Genomic DNA, 17,211 nt, shown 5'->3' with positions numbered 1-17,211 from the left:
CATAAAATGGGGGCACACTACATCTCCAATAAAGGTTAAACCAAAGCAATTATTGACCCCCCCACCCCCGAAAAGTCATGTGCGCAAGGCATTTTGGAACAGACAAGGCATTTTACTGATCGAATTTTTATCACGAGGTGCAACGATCAATAAAGATGTTTATTGCGGGACGCTTAAGAAACTGCACCGTGCAATACAGAACAAGCGCAGAGGAATGGTCTCAAAAGATGTGGTTTTCATTCACGACCATACACTGCAATGTGACCAAACAACTCCATGAAAGTTTTGGCTGGGACATTTTTGGCCATCCTCCGTTCAGTCCCGACCTCGCTCCTAGCGACTTCAATCTCTTTCTGCATCTAAGGTCTTTCCTTGGTGGTAAGCGCTTCAACAGCGATGAAGAATTAAAAAACATGTTACCACATGATTGACAACACAGGCGGCGGCAACATTCTATGATTCAGGAATACATAAACTTATACAACGTTATGAAAAATGCCTGAAAAATTACGGGAGCTATGTGGAAAGTAGTGCAAGTGTTAATGATTTTTATGCAATATATTGCTTTCGTTATCTATACTCGATTTATTTTTTATTACCAAATTGAACTTACTTCCCAAACGAACTTCGTATATAACAAAAGTAAAATATAATAAACACTAATAAGAATAAACAAAGACTTTATAAGAAAATATATAATAAAAGAATATGATTAGATAAAAATAAACATACATAAAAAAGAGAGAATTTGAATTTCATAGACAATATATTAGACAGGACAACGGCGAAATTATATATTTTCTTAATAATATTCTAAATATTGCTTTTTAAGTAAAGCAAAATTTTCATTAAATAGATAAATTCTTAGAGATTTTTTGTTTATATTCTCTACAGTATTAAATAGTAGAGTACCAATTAATTTCTTCCGTTGTTATAATAATATTCCGTATAATAATAATAATAATAATAATAATAATAATAATAATAATAATAATAATAATAATAATAATAACAATAAAAGAGAGAAAAGTAAAAATAAAGTTACTTCTGTATAGGCTCTCACACGTTATAGATCTAGTTGAGAATCTTAAACGCAATCGTAAGGCATATACTATACACTTTAATAAGGTGCAGTAATAACTCTTATGTTTATACTTATTATAAAATATTCTAGATAGCCCACAAAATAAGTATCATTGTCACATGTACACCACGTGAATGGGTTTGGTTTGTATGATGTGATATTTTGCTAATTAATAGTGAAACCGTCCCAAACCGAAACTGGTAGTAAATTTCGGTAGTAGTAGAGAGAGTACACGGAGAAAAATGCATAATCCAGTCGGCATGTAAATGCTGTTTTTACCAGGTTATGCGCGTCACCACATTAAGTAATGTTGTTTCATCAGTAGTACGATCTACACCACCGTCCAGCGAAAATTTTGTATTGTGGGACCACCATTTCAAATCTAGAATTAACGCCATATCCATTCCGATGGTGGTAACTTAGGTATATAATGTTGTTACTACCTTCCTACGAGTGTCCCCTCTTGGTTCTTTGTAAATCTGTGACTCCCTACCTTACAAGAGTAATAGTTTTTAACACGAAATCAATCATGTGAATGAAATTATCCAATCACAGCGAGTCTAGTTCGACGCCGAACTCTAGACTTGGCATGGTGTTCCCACCTGCTGTACTTTTATACATGAAATTACATTACTTAAGGAGCGCACCCGCGTAAGTACGATGTATCCACACGGAAATCCTAGTACTTTTTTTCTCAGTGTAGAATGGGGATGAAATATCTTCTTGGATTGCTTAATTGATTGCAGGAAATTCTTTCTTTCTAGCGTTTGCCGTCGTTACTCTTTAGCGATCAACGTAATAGCCGGAATTGGCCGATTTCTGCAACTTACGGTTTGAATAAGAGAGAACATGGTGCCTGTTTCTAGAACGCTAAATTGATTCCTAAAGAAGCAATCTCAGTATCTTTTTTTAAAAAATCATTTTTACACTATGTAGATCAACATTGTTATAGCGTGTTTCTATCATTTCCAATTTTAGTAAAGAGTTTAAGGACTGACATGATATGTATACTTCGGATTCGTAATCGATTGCAGAAATCCGCTCTTTGCCGTCTATTATAGTTTTTGCTCTATAGTGATCAACATTAAAGCCAGATGTGGTTGATTTCTGTCACTTCCGGTAGATGAATTATCTGCATCAACGAATTCAATTCCTAAGTTTTGACCCTCTATATTCTGACAAGACCCATCAAGTAGTTCTTGAGGTTTATGTCTCCCGGACACACGGAGAGACAGGGTAGATATATAAAGGCATTTTGATTGTCTCCCGGACACACGGGGAGACAGGGTAGATATATAAAGGCATTTTGATTGTCTCCCGGACACGGAGAGACAGGGTAGATATATAAAGGCATTTTGATTGTCTCCCGGACACACGGAGAGACAGGATAGATATATAAAGGCATTTTGATTGTCTCCCGAACACACGGAGAGACAGGGTAGATATATAAAGGCATTTTGATTGTCTCCCGGACACATGGAGAGACAGGGTAGATATATAAAGGCATTTTGATTGTCTCCCGGACACACGGAGAGACAGGATAGATATATAAAGGCATTTTGATTGTATTCCGGACACACGGAGAGACAAGGTAGATATATAAAGGCATTTTGATTGTCTACCGGACACATGGAAAGACAGAGTAAATACAGGGTCGGAAAAAGTCCCGGAACGGTCCAATATCTCGTGAAGTATAAAAATCAGCAATACAAAGTAACACGTTTTAAATAGTTTTGAAAAAGCTATCCAATTATACCAATCGAAACTCTCTATCCCCACCCCCCATCGGATACTTTTTCTGGAGAATCCAAATGTGCAATAAGAAATAGGGGTTCCCATTTAAAATTTTAGTTGCACCCTGTACCCTCGAAGTGGGTGGGGATAGGGGGTTGCGTTTGGTATCATTGGATATCTTTTTCAAAACTATTTAACATGTGTTATTTTTCTTTTGTTGATCTTTATACTACTATGCGAGATTGGACCGTTCCGGAACTTTTTCCGCACCGTGTATATAAAGGAGTTTTGATTGTCTCCCAGACACATGGAAAGACAGAATAGATATATAAAGGAGTTTTGCTTGTCTACCGGCCACACGAAAAAACAGAGTGAATATGTAAAGGAGTTTTGGTTAGTAAACCAAGCTCTTTAAAAAATCATAAGTTTGCTATCGAAGAGTACAAGAGTAGTATGCTACATCCTAACTTATAAAACCATCACTTACATGAAAAAAACTTGAGAAAAATTGTTTCATACTAATTAGATACTGAATATAAAAAACAAATAGATTAATTAAGGCAAATCGAATAATTATAGTTCTTTTTTATGTAGGTAAAGTTTACAACGTTAGTTACTATATGGACTTTCATCCAGGAGGAAGAGATGAATTGATGCGTGGAGTAGGAACTGACGCAACAGAGATCTTTAATCAGGTAACTATACATTTCATTGTGTTGGCATTATGTGTTTCTTTCGCTGCTATTGATTTATCAATAATAATAATAATAATAATAATAATAATAATAATAATAATAATAATAATAATAATAATAATAATAATAATAATAATAAGGAAAATGGTGAGCAGTTCCGAGCTCGATATACTTCTTCACGTAGTAGCCTTACATGTGCAAACAATTATAGTACCGGTAATAGGAAACGAGCTTTTATATCCCTGCTACAAAATACATCAATGTATGAGTGGTAAGGACTCTCCAGTTACCTGGAAAATGAAGCAATGTTTTCTAATAACACGGCTCTTGCCTACATATTTACTTATATCTATCCATACATGGAAATGCAGTTTTAAGTGCAGAAATTGGGACTGATGACCAGTGTAGTTTGTTTAACGGTTAACCAGTTAGCTGAGCTTAAAGTAGGCCAGTATAAGTAGGTCACGCGTACGAGAATTGTAAAATGAGCCGGCATGACATCCACTTTTTGAAATGCTTTTTTATTTAAAATTCTTGTAAATCTAGTGAGACTTTACGTTGTGTGAAACTCAAAAAATATGTCGAGAAATAGGAGGTGTGTTCAAAAAGAAACCGAACTTTTGCTATAACATTTTTATTGCTCCTTGTACATTTTAAACACTGTGCCCTCTCAAAATAGTCCCCTCTACTGAAAATACACTATTCTCGACGTTTCTACCATTTTTGGATACCCTCCTGGAACACACGTTTTGAGATGGTGCTAAGATCTCCTGTCCTGAATCTCCTCTATGATTTGGAAACGACATCCTTTCAAAGTGATTTTATATTTGGGAAAGAGGAAAAAGTACTGGGGCTAGTCCGGAGTATAGAGTGGGTGGAGCACAACGGGAGTCTGATGTTTTGCGAGATAACTGCGGATGAAGAGCGAAGTGTGAGTAGGCGCATTGGCACGGTGCACCATCAAAGTGTGATTTTCTCACAATTCAGGCCTCGTCCTATGCACAGAATTGCTCAATCGTGCTAAAATGTCCTTAAAAATTCATGATGGACAATGTCTTTCCAATCAAAAAACACAATCAATATCACCTTGATCTTTAACCGACTCATGCGTCCTGATTTTGGACGAAGAGATAGTGAATGAATTGAAAAGCAATTGAAATGTCTCTGTAAATATTTTGTCAAGTTTGTAGCAAAATTTCATATACACATGTTGTTCTTCAAGGTGTTTCATTGTCACTGTATTATTAATCCGTCAAATAGCTTATGCAAATGCTCACTTCCACGGCTGTAACTCGCCAACTAACGATCATAGCGAAACGAGGCAAATGACTGTTTGTTGTCTAAACGTGCCGCTAGGTTATACGGCATCCGAGCTTATCGTAAAGACCAAGACACCATACACAATAGTTTGCAAGAGATGATGAAAATGTTCTTGGGTTTAGAAGATGTTAGTTTAATTTCAAAGTTCCTCTCTCTGCTGACAGAATTAATCACTGAGTACATTTGCAACTCCACATTTGTGTGAACTGAGCTTCTCGACGTTGGCTGAAATTAAAACATCAAATAAGGAAGAATTCAAATCCATCGATGATAAAGTGAGACTGACATTGTCAACCATTCCTCCACGGATCAGCCGCCTACGTACAGTAATGCAGGCACATGTATCACATTGACAATGGTAGAGCGTTCACTTATGGTGCATAGGGTCTCGGGTTCGATCCCAGCCCCCGCCAAGTGAACTTTGTGGTGGACAAACACCGTGTGTGCGTGGATTTTCTCGGGGTTCTCCCGTTTCCTCCCATTTTCTTCATTCCACCATTTCATTCATTACTCATCATCACCGTCTCCTTTAGCCTAACCGGCATAACCGTGGGACGTAAAACTCAAAGATTTCTTTTCATTTTTCCTTTAGGCTAGCCGGCATAACCGTGGTACGTGATACTGAAAGGTTTCATTTTCATTTCGTGTATCACATCGAAAGTATGACTACAAATATTTACTTCAACAGAAATGTTGTGTTCAGTATTGTGTTCAATAGAGTAACTTACGGAATTTAAATCCACTGCATTTATGTATGATCTGTCAGGAAAGTAAATGTACACCTATTTTTCGAGTCTGGCATTCCTGCGCTCCATCCGTGGAGAGTATGAGAATTAAATCAATCAAATGTTTACTGAGGGGCAAAAAGAAAAGCTTAATCTGAATAAGACATTGCAGAGGGGCACAAGCTGTGAATACGAATAGTGCATTGTGTAAATAAAGGACGACACCGAAAGAGAAAGCCAGAAACAGCTGTTAAACTTACAAAAAAAGAGTAAAAATTGTCGAAGTGGGAACATAAAACACAAATACAACAAATACGCCGACAACTAAACGATCACCATGCCATGATCTTGGTGTAGTGGTTAAGGTGCTGGCTTACAAATGCAAAGGACGCAAGTTCGAATCTTAAGCGAGGACATTTTAAAAATTTTTGTTAATAATACATACAACTCATGAGAGATGGTAAAAGAGGTCGTATTTAGTTTTTCGTAGCAATTATTATTGGTAATGTTTAGTACTGATAATACTTTTTGTCTTTGCGTATTGCTTTTATTCTTTTCTTCATTTCCAAAGAGAAGAATATCCGAACAAATGCCACCAAAATTCCTCATATTTTGAATGTAAACGCCATTTGCAATTAGTGAAGAATAAAAATTGAACGTTCCGATGTAGCTGCAAAAAGTAAAAAGAAAAACATGGAAGTGGACCATACTCATGGTTATTAAAAATACAATTTCTACATGCCGTACACCTCCCGACCACGTTTCTACGTTAGCAAGTAAGAGGTTTGTGTTTAGGTTAGGTTGGTCAATACGTTTTGCAAAGGGGCCCGGTTTAGCTCTGACGCACCACAGGTGCGAGAAGGGAGAAAAACACTTTTTCTCTCTCCCTCTGTGTGTCTATTTTTTGCAGGAGGGGGTTATCTTTCTATTGGAACAAGATGATTGTTACTGATGATATGAAATTACACATTGAAAGTGAAGTAACTTGTGTAACGTGTTATTTGAAAGAATAATATAATAAATGTGCATTCCTCTAACACAGAGAACTCATGTATTTCGAGTTCGGGAGCCTGAATGGCGAGGAGTGTTATTTGATTTGCTTTTTAGTAACACATTGCATTGCAAATAAAGGTAGGCAACATTAGTGGTAAGTAAAATAATAATAATAATAATAATAATAATAATAATAATAATAATAATAATAATAATAGTTGTTGTTTGTGGCAAGGTAATATCTTAATCAATTCTTCTTCAAACGTAATGATTGTAACGCCATATCTCCCTTACAAACAAAATATTAGCAATTTATATCGAGAGAGCGAGAAACTGTAGAGCGATGGGACCAACGTTGGACAGTATGCACTCATAGTACTCAGAAAAGTAAGCGATTTCAATGCAAAATGAACGAAGAGTCATTGTCATGGGTACTCATGGGGCCACGGCAGAGCCCTCTTTAGGCAAAGTGTCAATAACTTATATCGAGAGGTGATACTGGGATGGGACCAACTTTGGACACCGTGGACCCATAAAGCGCATCGAAAAAAATAGGGGGGGGGGCGCCAGCCAGCCTTACTTATTTCCACATAATATATAAAATTATGTTGTCGAAATACACACACGAGTTAGCTACTAATATTTCATATTATTATTATTATTATTATCAACAGCGTCTTTTCATTACGTGTGCGTGTTTGACACGAAGCCAAAGAGAAGATCCATCATTCGTAGAAAGAATAATAGTCAGTTACTTTAACTGTGAACGACAGCGAAAAATACGAAAAGAGTGGACTGCCAGTAGCGTAAAGAAGCAATATTTTCTCTCAAATGGATAAAAAATCAAGCCGAGATTAATTCGAACTCGCATGGACGGCGCGAAAAGCCAGTGCTTTGTCCACTTTTTTTTTTTTAACTGACTCACTGAACGTGTTTCGGTAACTTACTTATTGCTAATTTTACTTGCTTCACTCGTTTAACTTGCTTTTTCTAATAACTTATAACGACAGAGACACGAACACAGAAACATCGAGAACAGTTAAAAATCATAAATGCTCTCCCGCCGGGAATCGAACCCGGAACTCCATACACCAAAGGCGCACGTGCTAGCGACTAGACCAGCGGGAAGGGCACCACTCTCTCCCTGTGTCGTTAGGGATTACGACCACTGTCTTGCCAGCTATCACTTCTGTGGGTTGTATACTATGATCACATGTTTCTTCTCTGCTGCAAGAGTAAAACCTACATTATATGTAATACACGAGGTATTTAGACCTACATGCTCTTCATATAATGTAATAAAAGGGTCATGCTGGGAATAAGAAAAAGAACATTCCTTGGACAAAACGGAAACTATAGGCATCAAAAATATTTATCTACGAGGCATGCGCAGTAGTATATTTGAGAATAGTTACTGTTTTGTTCAGTAAACGAAGAAAGGGGTATAAAAAAGCAAATATGTCGCATCAACGAGATCGACCAGATTTGACAGGGGCGGAAGCAGATGTATAGTAATACAACATCTTCGCTCAGTTGATACGAGCTGAGCCGGTTGATATCACTACCCGAGTTGGTCTTCTGCTTGGGCTCAAGAATTCGACCGTGCAGGTCTCAGCCTTAATTTTAAGAACTACAGTATAATTTTAAGTACTACAAGAAAAATACCTTTGACTCGACTCGGATTGAACTCGAGTCGAGTCGAATTTTGGCTCGACTCCTGCTCATCCCTATTCGTATTTGTATTTTGTTTCCACTTCAACAATTTCTACTCTTTTTTTTCTTCGTTTACCTATTGTTTCTGGATTTCTCTGTCGGTGTCGTCCTTTATTAACACCATGCACTATTCTTATTCCCAGCTTGTGACCCGCTTCAATGTATTATTCAGTTTAGGCTTTTCTCCTTACATTGACTTGACATGTGATTGATTTAATTCTCACTTTCCGCGCACGACCGATGAAAATGTTTTATTATTATTATTATTATTATTATTATTATTATTATTATTATTATTATTATTATACTATTGAACTTGCACGGCGAAATTACTGTATAATACGATATCATTTCAGTAATTTTATTCCATTGTATGTTGTTTAATTTATTAATGGGCACTAAATTGTCTCCAGATCAACGAATAAATTAACTACGGCATGCACTTTGGTGGAAAAATCATTACATGAACATGTTTGGAACGAACCAATAATCTTATTGCAATGATATTTCCACCAAAGTGCATGCCGTAGTTAATTTATTCGTTGATCTGGAGACAATTTAGTGCCCATTAATAAACTAAATAACATACAATGGAGTAAAATTACAGAAATGATATCGTATTATACAGTAATTTCGCCGTGCAATTTCAATAGTATAATAATAATAATAATAATAATAATAATAATAATAATAATAATAATAATAATAATAATAATAATAATAATAATAATAATAAAACATTTTCATCGGTCGTGCGCGGAAAGTGAGAATTAAATCAATCACATGTGAAGTCAATGTAAGAAGAAAAGCCTAAACTGAATAAGACATTGAAGCGGGTCACAAGCTGGGAATAAGAATAGTGCACGGTGTAAATAAAGGACGACACCGAATGAGAAATCCAGAAACAGCAGTTAAAAGGAGAAAAAGAGTAGACATTGTTCAAGTGGAAACATAAAATACAAACACGAATAGGGATGAGCACAAGTCGAGCCAAAATTCAATTCAACTCGAGTACAATTTGAGTCGAGTCAAAGGTAATTTTCTTGAATTGAGTTCCGAGCCAAGTCGCTGTTTTCGAGGTCTAGTTTCGAGTTGAGTTGAGTTTGATAATGGCTCTCTCGCTCGTTCAGCTCGTTTTAACTCGGTTTGAAATATTGGCCTGATCAGACTGGAAAGCAAAAGCCATGAGAAATGTAAGCAGTAATGTGGAATACTTTTAGTGTTGCTCACGACAGAGGTGCGTCTCATCTCGTAATTTTAGTGCATCTCGTGGGGCAATTTTAGTGTATCTCGTCTCGTCTAGATAACGAGAAGACAAGAGTTTATTATTATTATTATTATTATTATTATTATTATTATTATTATTATTATTATTATTATTATTATTATTATTATTATTATTATTATTATTACGGGACAGCCTCAAATGTCGTAATCACCAATATAAGTATATACTGTAGTTCTTAAAATCAAGGCTGAGATCTGCACGGTCGAATTCTTGAGCCCAAGCAGAAGACCAACTCGGGTAGTGATATCAACCGGCTCGGCTCGTATCAACTGAGCGAACAGCTCGAGTCGGCTCGGTTGGGATGAGCCGATGACCCGAGCCGGCTTAGTTGGAACAAGCCATCGACTCAGCTCAATTGAGCCGATGGCTCGAACTTTCTCGGTTGGGATGGGTCACCTACTCGGCTCATGTGAACCGGTTCGAGCCAGCTAAGTTGAAACTAGTTCATCAGCACGTTTCGACTCAGCTCAACTAAGCCGATGGCTCAAATCGGCTCGGTGTGGTGAGCTGTTGGCTCGGCTCACTTCTCGATTCGGTTCGATATTGAATGAGCTGTAAGCCGAGCCGCTCGAGCCGTTGAGAAGCCCAAACCCGGTCCCAGCTGTTTTGAATATGTTTGGATGAAGCCTATAACTTTTAACAATTTTTTGCTCGAGCCCGAATACTTGCCCCTTCGGAACTCAAACCCAGAACGTGACCGATGTCCTTGCCTCCTGAAGACTTCCAGACGACCGAGATCGACAGTCAATTAGCTTTTACTATTCAGATACAAACCGTATATCTTTTAAAGATTATACATGGAGTTGATATAATAATAATAATAATAATAATAATAATAATAATAATAATAATAATAATAATAATAATAATAATAATAATAATAATAATAGAAAGGCGACAAAACTGACTGTAATAATTATCGAGGCATTTCTCTTCTGTCAACATCCTATAAAATCCTTTCAAATATTCTGTTAGCAAGACTGACCCCATATGCAGATGAAATTATTGGAGATTATCAGTGCGGATTTAGACGAAATCGATCAACTATCGACCAAATATTTACCATTCGCCAAATACTCGAAAAAAAGTGGGAATACAATACCCCGGTACATCAACTATTTATTGATTTTAGAAAGGCGTACGACTCGGTTAGGAGAGAAACATTATACAACGTTCTTGCAGAACTTGGAATACCGAGAAAGCTAATTAGATTAATTAAGATATGTTTAAATGAATCCCAAAGTAAAGTCCGGGTAGGAAATTTTTTGTCCACGAGCTTTCACGTCGAAAATGGCCTGAAACAAGGAGATGCGTTGTCGCCATTATTATTTAACTTCGTTTTGGAATACGCTATAAGGAAAATCAAAGATAGCAACCAGGGCTTACAGTTGAACGGTATTCACCAGGTTATGGCATATGCTGATGATGTAAATTTAATAGGAGATGATAGGAGAACAATAGAAAGAAATGCAGAGATCTTATTAAACGCTTGCAGGGACATGGGTTTAGAAGTAAATGCAGAGAAAACTAAATACATGGAAGTGCGTCGGGACCGGAATACAGCAAATTATGGATGCGTTAAAATACTAAATAATACTTTTGATAAAGTGGATACTTTCAAATATCTAGGATCAATATTAACAGAGGAAAATCATATTCACGGAGAAATTAAATGTCGACTAAAAGCAGGGAATTCGTGTTACTATTCGGTTCAAAATCTCTTGTCGTCGCGAATTCTGTCGAGGAATTTGAAACTTAAAATATACAAAACGATAATCATGCCTGTTGTTCTGTATGGCTGCGAAACATGGTCACTTACTCTGAGGGAAGAACATAGTCTGAAAGTATTTGAGAACAAGATCCTGAGACGAATATTCGGACCCAAGAGGAACGGGAATGGGGAATGGCGGAAAATTCATAACGAGGAACTACATAATTTATATGGTTTACCCAACATTGTTAGGGTCGTCAAGTCTAGGAGGCTTAGATGGGCGGGTCATGTAGCTAGAATGGAAGAAAGTAGAGACGCTTTCAAAGTTTTGATTGGAAGACCAATCGGAAAACGACCATTAGGAAGACCTAGGCGCAGATGGGAGGACAATATTAAGATGGATCTCGCAGAGATTGGAATACAGAGTAGAAACTGGATGCAGTTAGCTAAGGATAGAAGTCAGTGGAGAGCTTTTGTGAACGCGGCATTGAACCTCCGGGTTCCATAGGCCATAGAGTTAGTTAGTTAGTTAATAATAATAATAATAATAATAATAATAATAATAATAATAATAATAATAATAATAATAATAATAATAATAAAAGTTTTAAACTTGCCCTGAAATTTGGCAAAACTTACTTAAAAGTAGAGATTTCGGGGAAAGGGTTCCGTACCTTCAAGACACACCTCTGCAACTACCAACATTTTAAACTAGAACCTTTCATTGAAGTTTCATGTAGAAAGTATTCTACTGTATGTTTTGAGGAAAATAACTGTAATAAATATAACTGAATATCACGCGACAGTAAGGCATATAATAAACTAATTTTTAGAATATGCAGAGGTAAATATAAAAGCTTTGCTACAAAAATACCTACACAGAGCATAATTCAATGAGCTCTGAAATACAATGTAACGAAATAGCCTATGAGATTCAGTCTACAGAGCAATTGTTACTTAAAGAATGGACATACACTATTTCGAGAATCGAGACAAGACGGGAAATGTTTACGATACTTTTCGTCTCGTCTCGATTCTCATCTCCAAAGAGAGACGAAAATTTTGATTTAGCCCTGACCCGTCTCGAATGTAAAATGTTAATTCTCATGTTATTTTATTTGTTTTAGAAACGAGATGAGAAACTCCTCTTTTCGTGAGCAACATTAAACCAAACCGAAATATTCTTTCCAAATGTCACGTTTCTCCTTGTAATGGTATGACCTGAGCGATAATTTAGCTTCTAGCTTTTAATCTTCTACGAGATAATAATTATTATTATTATTACTATTATTATTCCTGAAGATTTGATAGTTCAAGTATTGAAACATCCGAGTATTCAAATATCTGAATATAATAAAACGTATGTTATCGCTGATCAATCGCCATCAAAAATTCTAAAGTAAGAAAAAAAAATTGCAACGTGCATTCGCAGAAGCACCTTGACCACTGAACCGCGATCGCTACGCGGTAAACGATCCGTCTTTAGTCTGGTTACGTTAGGTTTCTTTGTCTCCGCTTGCAAACTTGTATGTTATATTTTTCGATTCAAAATGTCTTTCGTATTTCTTTTATGAAGTCGGCAAAGTTTATATTAATAACTTGAGTTTTTCTTAAACCACTGGTTCACAAGTTCGTTCTTTCTCCACACGAAACTACAAATATGACAGATTGAATTCTCATACTCCCCATTTCTTTCAAAGCAGTCGCCATTACCTGGTCAAAGACTTATTTCCGCCATGATTCATATTAACCAAAATAAATTCATTTTCGGAAGAGGAACTTTCACTTTCCGGATTTCGCAAAATTATGGAATTCAGTTATACTCCGGAATTCAGAAGAATTTCGGAACTCGGAAAGAATCCGGAATTTAGAAAATTCCGGAATTGAGAAAAACTCCGACTTTCGAAAAAATCCGGATTTTCCGAATTCCGGAATGTTAACGAAATCAGAAATTTCTAAATTCCGGATTTTTCCGAATTCCGAAATTATTACAAAATTGGAATTTTCCGAATTCCGGAATTTGTCCGGCTTTACTTTCGGGAGTCCGAAAACTAATAATTCCGGAACGGGCTATCCCTAGTTTATACACAATCTTTCAGAACACTAAGCTAGTAGCTGTCTACAAACAAACAAGTAATGCAAAGCATGTTGTATACTGCAATACGTCATGTATTAAAATCCGACACCATGACCCTTTTATTACATTATATGAAGAGCATGTAGGTCTAAATACCTCATGTATTACATATAATGTAGGTTTTACTCTTCCAGCAAAGAAGAAACATGTGATCATAGTATACAACCCACAGAAGTGATAGCTGGCAATACACTGGTCGTAATCCCTAACGACACAGAAAGTGAGCGTTGCCATCGCCGCTGGTCTAGAGGCTAGCACGTGAGCCTTGGGTGTATGGAGTCTCGGGTTCGATTCTCGGCGGGAGAGCATCTATGATTTTTAACTGTTCTCGATGTTTCTGTGTTCGTGTCCCTGTCGTTATAAGTTATTAGAAAAAGCAAGTTAAACGAGTGAAGCAAGTAAAATTAGCAATAAGTAAGTTACTGAAACGCGTTCGGTGAGTCAGTTAAAAAAATAGTGGACAAAGCACTGGCTTTTCGCGCCGTCCATGCGAGTTCGAATCAATCTCGGCTTGATATTTTATCCATTTGAGAGAAAGTATTGTTTCTTTTCGCTACAGGATGGATTTTCTCTTTGGTTTCATGTCAAACATGCTTACGTAATGAAAAGACGCTGTAGATAATAATAATAATAATAATAATAATAATAATAATAATAATATGAAATATTAGTAGCTAACTCGTGTGTGTATTTCGACAATATAATTTTATATTATTATGTGGAAATAAGTAAGGCTGGCTGGCGCCCGCCTCCCTAATTTTTTCGATGCGCCTTATGGGTCCACGGTGTTCAACGTTGGTCCCATCCCAGTATCACCTCCTGTTTTCTCGATATAAGCTATCGACATTTTGCCTAAAGAGGGCTCTGCCGTGGCCCCATGAGTACCCATGACAATGACTCTTCGTTCATTTTGCATTGAAATCGCTTACTTTTCTGAGTACTATGAGTGCATACTGTCCAACGTTGGTCCCATCGCTCTACAGTTTCTCGTTCTCTCGATATAAATTGCTAATATTTTGTTTGTAAGGGAGATATGGCGTTACAATCATTACGTTTGAAGAAGAACTGAGGAAGATATTGCCTTGCCACAAACAACAACTATTATTATTATTATTATTATTATTATTATTATTATTATTATTATTATTATTATTATTATTATTATTATTATTGTTGTTTTACTTACCACTAATGTTGCCTACCTTTATTTGCAATGCAATGTGTTACTAAAAAGCAAATCAAATAACACTCCTCGCCATTCAGGCTCCCGAACTCGAAATACATGAGTTCTCTGTGTTAGAGGAATGCACATTTATTATATTATTCTTTCAAATAACACGTTACACAAGTTACTTCACTTTCAATGTGTAATTTCATATCATCAGTAACAATCATCTTGTTCCAATAGAAAGATAACCCCCTCCTGCAAAAAAAAAAAAAAAAAAAAAAAAAAAACTGACCGTAGCGAAAGGGCGTGAACCTTCTTTAGGCGATTAATCGGGTCCAATATTTCAATAAGTTTCTGCACACAAATATTTCAGTAAAAGAGGAAAATTTATTCAAACTTTCTGAATACCTATTTATGGGCGAAATTTGGTTCCCTTGGAACTTTTTAAGAGTTTGAAGGGCCACCATTTTGAACATTTTCATCTGATTATTCTGGTTAACGAACTCATCAAGATATTTCAACAATTAATGTTTGTGCCAAGTTTCGTCTCAATCCGCTGAAAATTAGGGTGGTTATGGCATTCACAAATAGCGTTATATATATACAAATAGATAGATAAATAGACACACAGAGGGAGAGAGAAAAAGTGTTTTTCTCCCTTCTCGCACCTGTGGTGCGTCAGAGCTAAACCGGGCCCCTTTGCAAAACGTATTGACGAGCCTAACCTAAACACAAGCCTCTTACTTGCTAACGTAGAAACGTGGTCGGGAGGTGTAAGGCATGTAGAAATTGTATTTTTAGTAACCATGAGTATGGTCGACTTCCATGTTTTTCCTTTTACTTTTTGCAGCTACTTCGGAACGTTTAATTTTTATTCTTTACTAATTGCAAATGGCGTTTACATTCAAAATATGAGGAATTTTGGTGGCATTTGTTCGGATATTCTTCTCTTTCGAAATGAAGATAAGAACAAAAGCAATACGCAAAGACAAAAAGTATTATCAGTACTAAACATTACCAATAATAATTGCTACGAAAAACTAAATACGACCTCTTTTACCATCTCTCATGAGTTGTATGTATTATTAACAAAATTTTTTAAAAATATCCTTGCCGAGGATTCGAACTTGCGTCCTTTGCATTTGTAAGCCAGCACCTTAACCACTACACCAAGATCATGGCATGGTGATCGTTTAGTTGTCGGCGTATTTGTTGTACTTGTGTTTTATGTTCCCACTTCGACAATTTTTACTCTTTTTTTGTAAGTTTAACAGCTGTTTCTGGCTTTCTCTTTCGGTGTCGTCCTTTATTTACACAATGCACTATTCGTATTCACAGCTTGTGCCCCTCTGCAATGTCTTATTCAGATTAAGCTTTTCTTTTTGCCCCTCAGTAAACATTTGATTGATTTAATTCTCATACTCTCCACGGATGGAGCGCAGGAATGCCAGACTCGAAAAATAGGTGTACATTTACTTTCCTGACAGATCATACCACAATAAATTTTAACTATTCTTCATAAATTAATAATAATAAGTTAATTACAATACGCAGATTTTGAAAAAAATAAGTTTACCATTGAATTTCTCTTCGAACAAGGGTGCTGTTAAATATGTCACACGATTATGTTGCCATTTAAAATAAACAAGTTGATTCCAATATGGCAGCCACCAAGATAGCGGACGACAACCTTAACCGCATCATAATGTTTCCTCCTCCTACCAACATTCATCCCAATTGTCTTCGGATCGACTGCATTTAAATATTTAGCCCGGTCCAGACTTTCGGCCACACTCTGTATACCTCCGAAACTATCCAATTTTGAGCACAGGTCCATATGAGCTTTTTATTATTATTATTATTATTTTGAGGAATCCGTTCCCAAAATATCGTGGCACATTTTTGTAACACCTTGTATATTAAACGAAAACTTGCAATACCATATTTATTATTCAATAGTATAGTGTCACAATCATCCAGAGCTTGGAGACCTCAACACAAGTTAGATTGACGTGACAGTGTGTATCCAAAGTCCCTAAGTTTCGAATACTGTGATCATGATATGGCGTATTTTGAATAAATAGAAACAAAGTTACCTTTTTCAAAATTTTTATTTCGAAAAACTGCTTAGATAGGCATCACGTAGGGATCATAATGCCGTTTGCAGCAATGTGATATTTTAAATCGTTCTTGAAGATACGATAAGCATTGGTAGAGTTTGTAACATTGTTTAAAAAATATGTAGCTGGGAGAACTTCTTGTAATTATAACTATTAAAACTTATTCCTATAATGTTGGAGAAGCAAAGGAAAGCAACAGTTATAAATATTTCTAACTTTCCTGAAAAGTTGAATGAAAATCTAACACCCTTCTTTAATGTGATTTTTTTTTATATTTATTTATGCCTTCAACAGAGTAAATAACTCCAATTAAAGAAGGCTTAGAAATACTGCTTACACAAATTAGATATATATCAATAAGCATAACACACAATCATAGTTAACGTCTTGCGAATGAAATCAGAAAAATAAACACGCTGCTGAACAAGACTGTACTTATGTAATATAAAAACACATTTACAAGTGACGTTTCGATCTTCTAGCCAAGATCCTCATCAGACGTACACTCTGTACGTTTACATCA

General features: G+C 36.2%; 1 protein-coding gene across 3 annotated transcripts in view; it reads left to right on the top strand.

Annotated features, from left to right (window-relative positions):
• Window positions 1–17,211, top strand: part of LOC145662991 (cytochrome b5 reductase 4) — a 388,832-nt gene that overhangs the window by 247,009 nt on the left and 124,612 nt on the right. For all 3 annotated transcript variants that reach the window (XM_081729095.1, XM_081729097.1, XM_081729098.1), the window contains one exon: window positions 3,413–3,513. In XM_081729095.1, the coding sequence (XP_081585221.1) occupies window positions 3,413–3,513 (101 nt within the window). The remainder of the gene's footprint in view (window positions 1–3,412; window positions 3,514–17,211) is intronic.

This window comes from Thermobia domestica, chromosome 10, assembly GCF_964235325.1.
Source record: "Thermobia domestica chromosome 10, izTheDome1.hap1.1, whole genome shotgun sequence".
Taxonomy (NCBI): Eukaryota; Metazoa; Arthropoda; class Insecta; order Zygentoma; family Lepismatidae; genus Thermobia; species Thermobia domestica.
This window is presented reverse-complemented; position numbering and strand designations above follow the sequence as displayed.